Consider the following 16,072-nt stretch of genomic DNA (forward strand, 5'->3'; position numbering starts at 1 on the left):
GGTGAATTATTCACTCGTGAACGACGTGAACGAGTGAAAATATTTCCAACACAAGAAGATAAACTTCATATCTTCGCGCCACCGTGTAAACATTCTTCATATTATACAGACACATCCAATATATAAATAAATAAAAATGTGCAAGTTAAATCAAAAGAATTTTAATTTGAACTAGTTCACCATTTTGACAACGCACATCTAAGTCAGCGGGAAAACACTGGGAGTGACGTCATTGGAATGAAATATCGGGAGTTATCCATACGGGTCACTTTTTCCATGGAATAAAAATGTCTTCTATTACCTTCTCGTGAGTTTATTTATATTGCATGCTATCATATCGCTTATCCTACATGTATTACACCACTCTCCACAATAGAGAATGAGTGTGCAATATTGTACATTGCTGAGACAACATGACGTCACACGCGAAGATCCAACGACAGAACTTTTCTGCTGCGCATGCGCACAATCATTTCTTTGTCGGCTGGGAGAGAGAGAGAGATCGTCGTGGTGGTTTCAGTACTAAATAAATAAACTGAAAGTAAAGATGCGCTGGACACCCGAAAGGCTACCAAAACCTCATTAGATATTCTTCACGCATATTTACAAGAGAAAAACAAACCAACGGATATCGAAAAACTGGAAGAGAGCGCAATAGTGGAAATATTGTCAAAGCTCTACTTGGAGGTGAGGAAAAGTGACGGAGACTTGTACAAAAGGACTTCACTCAGCAAAACCATTTTGTTTTCAACAACTGCAGTGGAATAATTAACTACGACCAAAAGTAACTTTGAGCTTGAACTGTCTACCTGTATCTAGCTTGTATACAAGTTGGGTTGTTGTTCAGGCTTTTTGGACTTGTACCATTTTTATTGTTAGAACTTTGAATTTGAACATTGGCTTGACAAAACATTGAATTACATTCGATCAGAATTCAATACTGGCAAGTTCCCCCCGTTCTTAACTTTCTGTAAAATCTATAACTAAAGAGCTTTAACGGACTTCCTCTGATTTTTGTTCAACAAGTTCAAGATGGCTGGCGTTGAAGAGGTTGAGAAAGAGGGTGGAAAAAAACAGCAGCACCAACTTCGATGGCATTTCAGGCCACAAAACCAATCTTGGTCCAACCACAGAGTGAAGAAACTGTTGCATTACACTGTGCCTGTACTGCATGTGCACGGGGTCACGTACACTTTGGTGGACATGCACGACTGGAACGTCCGCCTGAACACAGGAAACACACTGCAGCCATCTTGCACTATGGGTACGATTCAGTACTCCAAACTCTTAAGAGGTGGTTTTATCTTCACAACACAAACGTGTTGTGAAGATCAGACTTTGATAGATCCCTGTTCTTTAAATAAAACAGGGTGCCCACTCACACCTGATTGTCATCCCATTGATTGAAAACACCTGACTCTAATTTCACCTTCAAATTAACTGCTAATCCTAGAGGTTCACATACTTTTGCCACTCACAGATATGTAATATTGGATCATTTTCCTCAATAAATAAATGACCAAGTATAATATTTTTGTCTCATTTGTTTAACTGGGTTCTCTTTATCTACTTTTAGGACTTGTGTGAAAATCTGATGTTTTAGGTCACATTTATGCAGAAATATAGAAAATTCTAAAGGGTTCACAAACTTTCAAGCACCACTGTACATCAAGTTTATGCAAAGAATCAATACTTACTGTTGACCCTTTTTGCCCTGGCATGCTAGATATCAGCTTGCCAAATCCTGACTGATGGCAGCCCGTTCTTGCATAATCAGCGCTTGGAGTTTATCACAATTTTGGGGTTTTTGTTTGTCCACCCGCTTTTTGAGGACTGACCACAGGTCAATAACACAGAAAACAAGTGTTGCCAGGTAAAACAAACCTCACCCGGTAGCGCTTATGATGAATATGAAAGAAGATATTGCAAAAAAAAATGAGGTCCCCTATGGGTCCATGTGGCTACTGCTTATAAATAAAATAGATTTCTGATCCCATGTCCATTCAGTAAATGTAGCATTTGTGGCTATGAGGCAGTAGCCACAAAAATGAAGCGTAGTCCAAAAACGAACGATTTAAAAATCACAGAAGTAAAATATACCAAGTGTCTGTACTTTATATTATTCTACTCTTACAGTTTTCGAAACTGAACCCTCCGAACCGAGGCTGACATACACACACTGTCGCCATGACCCAAACTCTTATTTCCCGGAAATGGCCCGGCGCTAGAGCTCAGTGGAATGCACTTTCCCTCTGTAATAAGCATAAACATGTCTGAAAGCGATTTCTTTAGTCTAGTCCGTTTTATTTCGAATGGTGAACCGAATTGTATACAGTCACCGGCCATTTTAATCGGAACACGTATGCGGATGCGCAGTGCACGACTGTTACACTCTTACTTTCTTACAGCACGATGACGTAGTGGCTAGCGCCTCTATGTGAGGCAGTAGCCAAACAAAAACTATTTTGACCTTTTTGGTGACCTTGACCAGATGACCCTCAAAATGTTGGAGGTTTTATTTAAGACCAACGCCCATCTATCCTGATAGTTTCATGAAGATTGGTCCAGCCGTTTTCCTGTAATATCGTTAACAAAAAAAAAAACACACAGAAACCCAACCAAAAACAATACCTCGCCCCCTGGTGGACTCCGTCCCGGGCGAGGTAATAACTTTCTGCAAGACTTTTTGCAGAGGACTGAGGTAAAGTTATTTTCTCTGATGAAGCCGCCTTTAGGCTGTTTGGGACATCTTGAAAAACGACTGTCTGGAGAAGAAAAGGTGAGCGCTACCATGAGTCCTGTGTCATGCCGGAGTAAAGCATCCTGAGACTATTCATGTGTGGGGTCGCTTCTCATCCAAGGGACTCGGCTCACTCTCAATTTTGCCTCAGAACGCTGCCATGAATAAAAAACGGTATCAAAACCTCCTCCAAGAGCAACTTCTCCCAGCGATCCAGGAGCAATTTGGTGACGAACGATGCTTTTTCCAGCATGATGGAGCACCATGTCACAAAGCAAAAGTGGTAACTAAGTGGCTCGGGGAACAAAACATTGAAATTTTGGGTCCATGGGCAGGAAACTCCCCAGATCTTAATCCCATCGAGAACTTGTGGTCAATCCTCAAAAAGCGGATAGACAAACACAAACCCCATGCACTGATTCTGCAAGGACGGGCTGCCATCAGTCAGGATTTGGCCCAGAAGCTGATCTCTAGCATGCCAGGGGCCAATTACAGGAGTCTTGGAGGGGGGAAGAAGCGTCAACACTGTAAATATTAACTCTTGATGTATTTATCAATAAAAGCCTTTGAAACTTGTGAAATGCTTATAATTGCACTTCACTATACCATAGAAAGATCTGACAAAAAGATCTAAAACCACCGAAGCAGCAAAATTTGTGTCCGTCTCAAAACGTTTAGCCACGACTGGAAGTTTCAACCTCTCAGTGGGTCAGGTTAATGTGTATAAGCAGATCCAGATTTCAGTGTGAAGGTTTTTCTTTGAGCATAAACATCATATACATTTTTAAAAAAAAGACAAAATTAAAAAAAAAAAATTCTATATTTTCCCCCTCAGTGATGAAGTATTGTTAGAGACAGCAGGTGAAGCGGTTACACAGTGTTGGATCAGCACAGTAGTGAGAGGCAGCTCTGAGTTTCAGTGCACAGACTACAGTGAGAGCAATTTAAACACAAAACAACAGCGAGCACTCGGACGTTTAACGAACAGCCCTTCGGCTGACCGTCTGCTGCCCGAATCTTAGTCGAGCGCAAGAACGACCTCGTTCGGTCACAAAGAACACTTTAGGTTTCGTCAAAATTATTTAAATAACTACATATGTACATTATTTTATCTATACATGATGTAGAACATGGAGAGCAGATTGTTCCAAAACGGATAGTGAGGCCTGTATGGGGGTAAAAGGCAACTTAAAAAAAAAAAATCTTGCGAACAAAATGTGAGAGCTGTAGAGGTCTGACACAGGATTGTGTTCCCGCTCACAGGGGAGGATTAAACGTGGAAGTCCTGTAAGGAGGAAGCTCCGGGACTCATCCTGAGAGAGTGGAGTAACGTGGAGACTGCTATCGGCCCGTCCTCTCTGCTTATCCGTTCGCCTCACTGCACACAGGATCGAAGCAGAACATAAATCACACCAGAAAGAAAACATTTTCGGATTGTAATTTAATCATGTGAACAAGCTACAACACAGAAAGCACTGGAACGTTCTGTGGGACAAACTGCACAGGGCTGCTGTGTGTTTGAAATTGACCGTGTCGCACGATAAACTGTTAACCCGGCGCTGTTGAATTCTCGATTGCGATGATGTCAGTACGGTCTCAGAAATAACCAGGGATGAGAATGGGACATTTAAAAAAACTCTGAAATGTCTGTCAACTTTCCCACATTATATATATATATATATATGAATGTTTTCAAATTCAATGATGGTTTAAAACGTTTATAAACTTTAAGATAACAAATCCCTACAGATATAATTTAATGGAGGTAACCGTAACGATATATTAGATTCCTCCTGACTATCTTTGACAATTTAAGTAAAACGTACCTTTGTGCTTTTTTGTTTTGATGTGCTCCTGGATGTTTCTAGCTCCTCTGTTTCCATAATTGATTATATCTGAGCACAGAATACACAGAACCTTTCCCGGCACGTCTACTTTTCGGATACGTTCCGTCAGGCACGTCGTCACAGTTTGTGTCCCTATCTGCACGGTAACGCTACTATCGAGCCATGCCCATCGGAAGCAGTTCTTTATCCCGTTCGATTTATCGATTTCCCTGGCTCGATCCTCATTTTTGCGGTCCAAAACTTTTGCCATATTGGCAAAGTAACTTTGAAAACTAACCAAAATAACTAGAACTTAAGAAGTGATCAAAACCGTGTACGTGTAGCTTGTTTCTCCGTGAATTGTAGAAGTGAGATGGAACTAGCGCCAAAACGTTGCCGGAAATCATCGTGAGTTGTCGTTAGCATAAATATTGAAGAAAGCAATGACGATTTCCGTTATCACAGCTGCAACTAATTTTGCGATGAGCGTTGCCAAAAGATGCTGGCGGGCGGGCGGGCGGTCGGTCCTGCCTGCTTGTGCCACCACAAGCCGCGCCTCGCGCCGACCCCTACCCCCTGAAATTTTCTCAATGGATTTACACGTTTCACAAAAATGACATTTTCAGCGGGAAAAACTCGGAATTCCGCAGATCCGCGGAAAATTCTCATCCCTGAATAACGGTACCGAACTGTTGGGGTGGTAGTTTAAAAGTCATTTAGGGTACACGATCGGACCTTACAGACCACCGATGCAATTTAAGTTGATCTCAAATCTGTTTATTTGTATAGCGCTTTCAACAGCACGTGTTTGTCGCCGAGTAGCTTTACAGAAAATTATAAGCTTTAAACACGAGCTAATTTTATCCCTAATTTATCCCCGATGAGCAAGCCTGTGGCGACGGTGGTGAGGAAAATCTCCCTCAGACGACACGAGGAAGAAACCTCGAGAGAAACCAGACTCAAAAGAGAACCCGTCCTCGTCTGGGTGATGACCGATAGCATGATTATGAATAACTTGCTTCTGTAACTGTGTCCTACTGTATATAATCACAAATTATAACTGTGGAACCAGGAAATTCATTATCGTTTTAACATGAAGTCTGTTTTATTGACCTTATAAACTGTTCATTGATGGAAACTTGAGTGCAAAACTCTTCATGACAACCAACTGCAGTCCTGAAGTTATCAACTTGGTGCCTTTATTTCAGTATATCACTCCAGCTGTAAAGCAAATCCCTGCTTTCTGTTCATGTGACTGTCCTAATACATATTCATTTCTACAGCAGGAGCTAACTGACTTGGATGGAAGACACCAACATCATGGTTACAATCGTTGCTGCGGTTAAACGTTCTGTAATGTGTGTTTAACATCTATAGAAGCCATGGCCTAATGGTTAGAGATGCAACTAATGGGGAAGCCATGGCCTAATGGTTAGAGAAAGAGCTTTGGGAATAAAAGGTCACTGGTTTGATTCTCTGGACCAGCAGGAATGGCCGAAGTCCAGCAAGGCACTTTGCCCCCAACTGCTCCCCAGGCTGCTCTGGGTATGTTGTATGTCGCACTGGATAAGAGCGTCTGCTAAATGCCTGTAATGTAATATAGACGCGAAAGCGACTATGCCTCAATGCTTTAACAATCTGAGGTCAATCTCTGCCATGGGAAAGTCTTCAGAGCTGACGTTTTTGTGGTTTGGGGTTTATAAATGTACAACGAGCTATTCTTTTAAGTTCGTTTCTTAAGACACGTATTTTTAAGTATGTTACCTCGCTTGTTTGTTGACAGTTTCGGCGAACACTTCCGCCTTCTTCAAAACAGTCACCAGATGTCGAGTGGTGACGTGCCTTATCAGCTGATGTTACTCTATGGAGGCGTGAACGTCCCGCCCAATTTGACAGGTAGTCCACGCCTCCTGCTGTCAGGTCGCTGCCCCAGGACGGCGCTCCAGGTGTGTGACAGCGCGTACGCTCCCTCATCCCGGTTCATCGTCCTCTGCGCCCGCTTTCGTATCTCCACTGCCTCCAAAATCCAACGCTGATATCTATTCTCTTCAGCGCGAATGACTCTGGCCTCTTCCCAATTCATAATATGATTTTGTCGTTTGCAGTGGTCTGAAATGGCTGATTTTAAGTTTTCTTGGCTTGCTTTTTCTTTTTCGGATCTTGTGAGTCTTTTTGTTGTTTCTTTTTCACATTCTAATTGGTGTTCTTTCCTGTCTTATGTGTCTTAAGAAACGAACTTAAAAGAATAGTTATAATTATCAGACATAATGAATTTTCACTACATATGTACAACGAGCTGCTTTTTCTGTTAAGCTTCGAGAGGCTGATAAGTGTACGGTGGTTTACAGAGTAACCTGAACTGTGTCCTTGAATAATAATAGGAATGCTCCATGTGAAACGTAATTCTAATCAGATAAAAAGTATGCCGTGTCATTCTTAAATAAACAAACAATGTGTGATCACTGGAAAACCGTTGTTGTATAAATGTAATGAAACACTATAAAACACATCAGGACGTGCTGTTATCAGGAAAAACAAATCAGCTCTGGGGTGGTAATGTAATCTCATCGCATCACGTCGCTTCACCCCTTCATTGATGAGTTTCATATAACGACATTTGCCTGTTGTGTTTTATTCCTTCCTTGGCATGTGTTTAAATGTTTTGGATGAAGAACCTGGTTGCTGGAAGTCTTTTTCTCCCCGTTGACTCCCTGTAGAAGCACGACCTCCTCAGATTTGCTGCTCTTCATCTCCACAACGATGTCATCGCTGCTGGCCTTTTCCTTCGTGCTGAGAAGAGACGGAGTGAAAGGTAAGTGCTGCAGAAGGTCCTCGTGCTGCGTTAAAAGACCGTTTCTCATTTGGGACAGGACTTTCGGAAGAGCATTATGGATCAGAGAGTGTATTTCTGTGCGCTTTTTTGGTCTAACGAATTAAGCAGCTCGTTTAAGGAAAGAAAACGTACAGATCTTGCTTTCCTGAGCGCCCACATGGAATCTTGCCCTTCTTGTACATGAAGTACAGCACACTGCCCAGGATGGCCAGCAGTAGGATGAAAATGATGATGATGGCAATGATGAATCCTTTGCCCCCTGGTGGTACAAATAACAAAGTGCAGGCAGCATTTACTGGCTTCCTGTAACATTTGACATTTTAAAAGAAATTTTCACACCAGCAGTTCTAACCGATAGAGCTCTAACTGCTCCAGAAAGACCAGAATCCAGCGCAGTCTGATGTACCAGCTCAAACGCTCTTGATTCCACTGATCACTGACTAAGTACGGAATAAAACACAAAAGCCCTATTCGCACGGGATAAGTATTACCTGTGGACCTCTGGTAATTCGGAATAATTACAGAGAATGTCTGAGTTCTTAGTCCCGTGTGAATGCGCCATGTCCGTAATTTGCTAAGTAATAATTCCGCCGCGAATTACCTACTGTGTTTCGGCAAAACACAGACGTCCAGTGGTAATACAAGTCCCGTGTGAATGCGCATGTCTGTGGTTGTAATTATTAAACGCGCATCTCTTGTACTTTTCTGGAGTGAATAATGGAGGATACGGGCAAAATTTTGATAAACAGCATTTCAGGGGCAAGTGGTAGTAGGCCTATCCCGTATTTGAACCAGATAAGCATTTTGAACTCCTGTCTACTAGTGTTGTGACGTTCGCGAACGAACCGATTCTTTTGAACGGCTCCTAGGCATGAACGATGAGAACCGAGTCTCGAGCTGGGGGAGCCGTTCTTTCTGTCGTTCTTTTTCTGTACTGTGTTTCAGATGAAAAAGCTTTTGCCCAAGGACAAGAAGTAGGCTAAACAGCATTTGCCTTTTATTTATTCAAGTTTTATCTGTTTGCCTAATAGTTCAAATTGTTTTGTATATAGTTTATAATGTTGTTGTGTGATATTAATGATAATATTGTGGGAAAACTACTTTGCACGGACGTTCATTTAATTTATTCTATCGTCATTTTGTTTGTTCTATTTTTGTGTATTTTATTTATTTATCTGTTTGTCTAGTTGTATAATAATATATTTTTTGCATTAATTGTTTTTTCCTATTAAAATAATCTTGTGTTCTTGTTATAACTTTATCTATTTATCTGACTGTTTAGTTGTATCTATTTTTGTTACAATTTCAATATTTTTAATATAGAAAGTTTGTTTTTTTCTATTAAAATGTTCTTGTGTGATAACTAGTTCTTGTGTTATATTTATTGTAGTTGTATCTATTTTGTATCTCAGACTTAAATATTTTTGTAAAACAAGTGTTTTTCTATAAAATATTCTTGCGTTCTTGGTAACTATGTTCTTGAGTGGGGTTTTTTTTTTTACAGTAAAGCCGTTCTGCATGGACATTCATTGAAGCCCTCATTGTTTTTTAATGGTTATTTATGAGCGTTTAGGGGTTACAATAATGTAAGTCTAGGTTGCTTTATATAAAAGGTATGTCCAGAAATATTGATGTCACTGTCTAAGCAGAGGGATCTGGCTTCTTTAGACGCTGTCTTCTTACAGTGGTGCTTGAAAGTTTGTGAACCCTTTAGAATTTTCTATATTTCGGCATAAATGTGACCTCAAACATCATCAGATTTTCACACAAGTCCTAAAAGTAGATAAAGAGAACCCAGTTAAACAAATGAGACAAAAATATTATACTTGGTCATTTATTTATTGAGGAAAATGATCCAATATTACATATCTGTGGGTGGCAAAAGTATGTGAACCTTTGCTTTCAGTATCTGGTGTGACCCCCTTGTGCAGCAAGAACTGCAACTAAACGTTTCCGGTAACTGTTGATCAGTCCTGCACACCGGCTTGGAGGAATTTTAGCCCATTCCTCCGTACAGAACAGCTTCAACTCTGGGATGTTGGTGGGTTTCCTCATATGAACTGATCGCTTCAGGTCCTTCCACAACATTTCCATTAGATTAAGGTCAGGACTTTGACTTGGCCATTCCAAAACATTAACTTTATTCTTCTTTAACCATTCTTTGGTAGAACGACTTGTGTGCTTAGGGTCGTTGTCTTGCTGCATGACCCACCTTCTCTTGAGATTCCGTTCATGGACAGATGTCCTGACATTTTCCTTTAGAATTCGCTGGTATAATTCAGAATTCATTGTTCCATCAATGATGGCAAGCTGTCCTGGCCCAGATGCAGCAAAACAGGACCAAACCATGATACTACCACCACCATGTTTCACAGATGGGATAAGGTTCTTATGCTGGAATGCAGTGTTTTCCTTTCTCCAAACATAACGCTTCTCATTTAAATCAAAAGTTCTATTTTGGTCTCCTCCGTCCACAAAACATTTTTCCAATAGCCTTCTGGCTTGTCCACGTGCTCTTTAGCAAACTGCAGATGAGCAGCAACATTCTTTTTGGAGAGCAGTGGCTTTCTCCTTGCAACTCTGTCATGCACACCATTGTTGTTCAGTCTTTTCCTGGTGGTGGATTCATGAACATGAACATTAGCCAATGTGAGAGAGGCCTTCAGTTGTTTAGAAGTTACCCCGGGGTCCTTTGTGACCTCGCCGACTATTACACGCCTTGCTCTTGGAGTGATCTTTGTTGGTCGACCACTCCTGGGGAGGGTAACAATGGTCTTGAATTTCCTCCATTTGTACACAATCTGTCTGACTGTGGGTGGGTGGAGTCCAAACTCTTTAGAGATGGTTTTGTAACCTTTTCCAGCCTGATGAGCATCAACAACGCTTTTTCTGAGGTCCTCAGAAATCTCCTTTGTTTGTGCCATGATACACTTCCACAAACATGTGTTGTGAAGATCAGACTTTGATAGATCCCTGTTCTTTAAATAAAACAGGGTGCCCACTCACACTTGATTGTCATCCCATTGATTGAAAACACCTGACTCTAATTTCACCTTCAAATTAACTGCTAATCCTAGAGGTTCACATACTTTTGCCACTCACAGAGATGTAATATTGGATCATTTTCCTCAAGAAATAAATGACCAAGTGTAATATTTTTGTCTCATTTGTTTAACTGGGTTCTGTTTATCTACTTTTAGGACTTGTGTGAAAATCTGATGATGTTTTAGGTCATATTTACGCAGAAATATAGAAAATTCTAAAGGGTTCACAAACTTTCAAGCACCACTGTAAAACTGAATAAATATTTAAAAAGAGCCAAATGAGCCAGTCTTTTGAACGGCTCTTTTCAAAGAACGGATCACAAAGATGCGGATCCCATCAAAGAGCCATAAATCCCATCTCTACTGTCTACAAGACGAAACAGGATGCTGTGGACGACACATCCGGTCACAGTGTCTGTAAATTCAGTGAATTACAGACTTTTGCTTATCCCGTCCGAATGCGCCACACAATAACACAGAGGTGCGGGGGTAATTGCGAATTACCAGAGGTCCATAGGTAATACTTATCCCGTGCGAATCGTACTAAAGACGAGTCATGTTCTCGGAAACTGATCCCTGAACAGGATTTTCTTTTCGTATAAATACGGAGGTGGTGATAGGAAATAGTGTGTGATGATTAGTTGAGAGATTCTGACTATTTCTCGATAATCTCCTCCAGCGACTTGGCAAAATGGCAGCCAGGCGCTTCGAAAACCTGTGTTACAGAAGCGCTGACTCCTGAGAACCCTTCCATAAATGTTTAATAAGCTTCTCCGTACAGGGAGCTTCACCTTATCAATGATTACATGGTTTTCTTTGTTCAGTAATGCGTTTATTATCATGAGGCTTAGATTATGTAGATCATTCGGCTGTGAACGAGCTGTTATTATAGAAATTATAACGTTCGAACAAGTGCATTAATATTAATATAAGCCTATCATTTGAATTATAGCTAGTATGACTGTCCCAGCTGTGCTGTTATAGAAAACTAACCTGCACCTTCAGATTGGAGAATTCAGCAGTGCTGTGGTAGAAGATGATTTCGTGGATAGATCGTGTTAGAGCGAGAACATCACCTGATTTGGATTCTGGGCGGAATAGTTTGGTTTTCGTTGGAATTTTCCTTAACTTTAGTGGCTGAAAACCTAAAGCTAGGGTAGGTAATTTTGGAGAAAATCAGCAAGAGTAAGCTAGATAGGATCCAAACCGAAAAATCCCACCCCTCCTCCCTTCAACCATTCTTTCAAAGCCAGTCCTCCAAAACACATGAACGCACACTGCCTGACTACTGCTGGGGGACAAGTCCACGAGAGACAGCAGGTTGCTTTTTTTTTGGGGGGGGGGGGGATTATTGTGGTGCATCATTGTCCTATCCAAATACATCATATCTCATTGACGTAAGAAAACACCAAACATTATCATAATGAATGTAAACAAATATGGCTATTGTTAGTACTCGCAGCTGACTGGCTCGCCAGCTTCACCAATACGTCTGCCTCGTTGTGTGGAAGACTCCGGTCACGTGCAATGAGTGTGCGCAGGTAGACAGGCAGGTAGGCCATCCAATCATTTCATTCAGACCTGCGACTGCCACAGATGACAGATTTATTATTTTTTTTAATTGTCGGAGCATTTAATTTATTCATTGCTATCGGGATATAAAAAGAATTTCAAGAAATATAAGAAAAAATGCATCTCAAATAAATTACCTACCCAAGCTTTAAGGAATTGCACAAAGGCACAGAACTGAAGTGATGCATGGCATTGTATGAAGGCTGTCTGTGGAAAGGCTCATAAAGCTCAGTCTCAGACCACAGAATGTGAAAGTGAAGTGAAGGAAGGAGAGTGTGATTCGGATAAAGAAGCCATTCCTTCAGCTGGTGAATGGCTGAAAGTGTTCATCTCTTAACAGGAGCAGAAAAAAGAGCCACTCTTTTGATCGGAGGTGAACATGCACGATTACAGCTTGGGTGCATTGAGTGTCTGATACGTGAGCATGTTGTGTGTTCAGGGTGAAAGAGGAGCGCTCTGGGTGCAGCATGCACAGGCAGACAGCAGTGAACAGTGATGAAGCATGCTGACGTCAGCCTGTTGGCTTATTAAAATTGGAGAAATGAAACAAACCTTTGATTTTTTTGGGGCTGGCTGTTCCTGCCACTGAGAGGACAAGGGTTAATGACACAGAGTTACTCAATCACAAGCACGACCACAACCACATATTCAGTTTATGTTTCACAGGACCGAAACTGAACAAACAGGAGGGGCAGTAAAAATCTAACGACTTCCTGCAGAATCTTATTTTCACTCATGCAGGGCTGCTGGTCTCTGATTTGCACGAGATTTCTGCCAAGCTGAACAAGAAGCTGATGGGAGTCAGGAGACTGCATAAGAGCACTCCTTCTCTTACTCGAAAATCAATGTGTGTACAAACGCACTCTCAACCAGCATGAAACATGCATCAAATGATGAAGTGGCCTTTATAGTACGAAAATATCTAATGGAAAACTGTTTCGACACATGCTGCATCATTAACAGACAAAATTTGCACTCGGACAAATGTCTATGTCGACCTGCACACCAAAAAGTCCAAAAATGTTCTGCTACAATGCATTAAAATGTGGTGTTTGTTTTAAAAACAGTGTCTTGCAAAAGTATTCATCCCCCTTGGTGTTTGTCTTGTTTTGTCGCATTACAAGCTGGAATTAAAATGGATTTTGGGGGGATTTACACAACATGCCTACCACTTAAAGGTGAAAATTGTTTTATTGTGACACAAACAATAATTAAGATGAAAAAACAGAAATCTGGAGTGTGCATAGGTATTAACCCCCCAAAGTCAATACTTTGTAGAGCCACTTTTGGTTGCAATTACAGCTGCAAGTCTCTTGGGGTATGTCTCTATTAGCTTAGCACATCTAGCCACTGGGATTTTTGCCCATTCCTCAAGGCAAAACTGCTCCAACTCCTTCAAGTTAGATGGGTTGCGTTGGTGTGCAGCAATCTTCAAGTTATGCCACGGATTCTCAATTGGATTGAGGTCTGGGCTTTGATTAGGCCATTCCAAGATGTTTAAACACTGCTAAAGTGTAGCTTTAGCAGTATGTTTAGGGTCATTGTCCTGCTGGAATGTGAACCTTTGTCCCAGTCTCAAACCTCTGGTCGACTCAAACAGGTTTTCCTCCAGAATTGCCCTGTATTTAGTGCCATCCATCTTTCCTTCAGTCCTGACCAGCTTTCCTGTCCCTGCAGATGAAAAATATCCCTACGGCATGATGCTGCCACCACCATGCGTCACTGTAGGAATGGTGTTCTCAGGGTGTTGGAAAGTGTTGGGTTTGTGCCACAGATGGTGTTTCCCATGATGGCTAGAAAGTTCAGTTTTAGTCTCATCTGACCACACAGCCTTCTTCCATGTGTTTGGGGAGTCTGCCACATGCTGCTGGGCAAACTCCAAATGTATTTTCTTTCTTTTTTTTTTTTTTGAAAGCAATGGCTTTTTTTCTGGCCACTCTTCCATAAAGCCCCACTCTGTGGAGCGTACGGCTTAAAGTGGTCCTATGGACAGATACTCTCATCTCTGCTGTGGATCTTTGCAGCTCCTTCAGTGTTATCTTTGGTGTCTTTGTTGCCTCTCTGATTAATGCCCTCCTTGCCCGATGTGTGAGTTTTGGTGGGCGGGGCCTTCTCTTGTCAGGTTTGTAGTGGTGCCATATTCTTTCCGTTTTGCTATAATGGATTTAATGGTCCTCACTGGGATATTCAAAGTTTGGGATATTTTTTATAACCCAACCCTGATCTATACTTCTCCACAACTTTGTCTCTGACCTGTTTGGAGGCTCCTTGGTTTTCATGTTGCTTGCTTAGTAGTGTTGCAAAGCCAGGGTCCTTCCAGAACAGGTTGATTTATACAGACATCATGTGACAGATCATGTGACACTTTGATTGCACACAGGTGGCTTTTAATCAACTAATTATGTGAATTGGTTGGAGCAGCTCTTATTTACGGGTTTCATACGAAAGGGGGTGAATACTTATGCACACTCTAGATTTCTGTTTTTTCATCAATAAGTAATGTTTGTGTCACAATTTAAAAAATAATAATAATAATAAATAAATATTCACCTTTAAAGTGGTAGGCATGTTGTGTAAATCAAATGGTGCTAACCCTCCAAAAATCCATTTTAATTCCAGCTTGTACTGCGACGAAACAGGACAAACACCAAGGGGGATGAATACTTTAACAAAGCACTGTATCTGTGCTCCAAATAATAACAGCATGGACACTCCTGACGGACACTCTTCAATACGTACTTGTCAGCTTTTTTTTTTTTTGCGCCTTATTTTTAATTTTCTTTGCTGCTAATATCTCTCATACTCGCTTACAAACTTCTGCAATATTTTTATCAGACACTTACCCATTATACCAGTTGTATTGCTTGTTGTGGTTGGAGTTGTTGTGGTTGGAGTTGTTGTGGTTGGAGTTGTTGTGGTTGTTGTTTGGTTCATTTGAACTAGAAAAAAAGTCAACTCTTTAAAAAAAAAAAAACCCTCTTCCCTGATGAAGGGAACATGCGCATGTAAGGTTATGTACGCGTTTCTTGAGTACGGTCAGACTGCAGACTGAACAATTACTAGACTCTGGTTAGTATGTTTAAATCCCAGCAGCGGAAACTCACTGGCTTGAATGTGGCGGGAGGTTTCGGCTGTTCCCAGGTCATTGGTGGCCCTACAGGATGCTGTGATGTCTGAAGTGGTGCTGATGGAAATAATGCTGTGGATACTGTTCTCTGTCTTGGTTTCCCATCTTCCTAGCTGAGCCTACAGACAACACAGCACACACACACACACACACACACACACACAGGGATCGGTTTGTGTTTCTGAAGAAGCCAAGCACTAAATATAGTACCGTACAGAGGCAATCTATTGTAATGGTAAGTTGGTTTTTTTCCCCCTTTTTCTTCTGCATTGTTGTTGTTGTTGTTTCCTCTTATGAAATTTAGCACAGGGATTAAGGACAGTCTCTGCTACTGACACAGCAATTTTAAAATACACCCCTCAAGCGCACTACTGCCACCTACAGGGCAAACCTGGACATAGATTTACAAGAATAACTCCACAGTGCAACACTGTAGAAACGAGATTCCATTTTCCTCTGATTCTTTGGGTCATGTTTTTCACTCCATCTACTACAACTTTTGTCAAATCATTACAAAATTTGGACCACAGCATCACAAGATCAGCCCAACCAAAACTTGCTTCTCATATTTTTTTTTTTCAAATGCAGGACACTTCATTCATAAAAAGCAACTGAAAATTTGGAAACTAAAAACCTTACAAGAACAAATACAATAAGAAGTAAAATGACAAAAGTGTTATAAATGATACACTCAATATACAGTGGTTCTTGAAAGTTTGTGAACCCTTTAGAATTTTCTATATTTCTGCATAAATATGACCTAAAACAACATCAGATTTTCACACAAGTCCTAAAAGTAGATAAAGAGAACCCAGTTAAACAAATGAGACAAAAATATTCCACTCGGTCATTTATTTATTTATTTATTTATTTATTGAGGAAAATGATCCAATATTACATATCTGTGAGTGGCAAAAGTATGTGAACCTT

General features: G+C 40.9%; 1 protein-coding gene across 3 annotated transcripts in view; it reads right to left on the minus strand.

Moving 5' to 3' along the window:
* Positions 1-3,541: 3,541 nt before the first annotated feature.
* The window catches only part of mcamb (melanoma cell adhesion molecule b), a 105,919-nt gene continuing 93,388 nt past the window's right edge, over positions 3,542-16,072 (minus strand). The window contains exons 12-17 of one of the 3 annotated variants that reach the window (XM_060943855.1): positions 15,120-15,261; positions 14,859-14,954; positions 12,568-12,600; positions 7,532-7,658; positions 7,242-7,356; positions 3,542-4,118 (exon numbers count right to left, since the gene is read on the minus strand). In XM_060943855.1, coding sequence (XP_060799838.1) covers positions 4,116-4,118; positions 7,242-7,356; positions 7,532-7,658; positions 12,568-12,600; positions 14,859-14,954; positions 15,120-15,261 — 516 coding nt within the window. In that variant the 3' untranslated portion in view covers positions 3,542-4,115. The remainder of the gene's footprint in view (positions 4,119-7,241; positions 7,357-7,531; positions 7,659-12,567; positions 12,601-14,858; positions 14,955-15,119; positions 15,262-16,072) is intronic. The other 2 variants (XM_060943856.1, XM_060943857.1) reach the window with 2 other exon arrangements.

Source organism: Neoarius graeffei, chromosome 17, assembly GCF_027579695.1.
Source record: "Neoarius graeffei isolate fNeoGra1 chromosome 17, fNeoGra1.pri, whole genome shotgun sequence".
Classification (NCBI taxonomy): domain Eukaryota; kingdom Metazoa; phylum Chordata; class Actinopteri; order Siluriformes; family Ariidae; genus Neoarius; species Neoarius graeffei.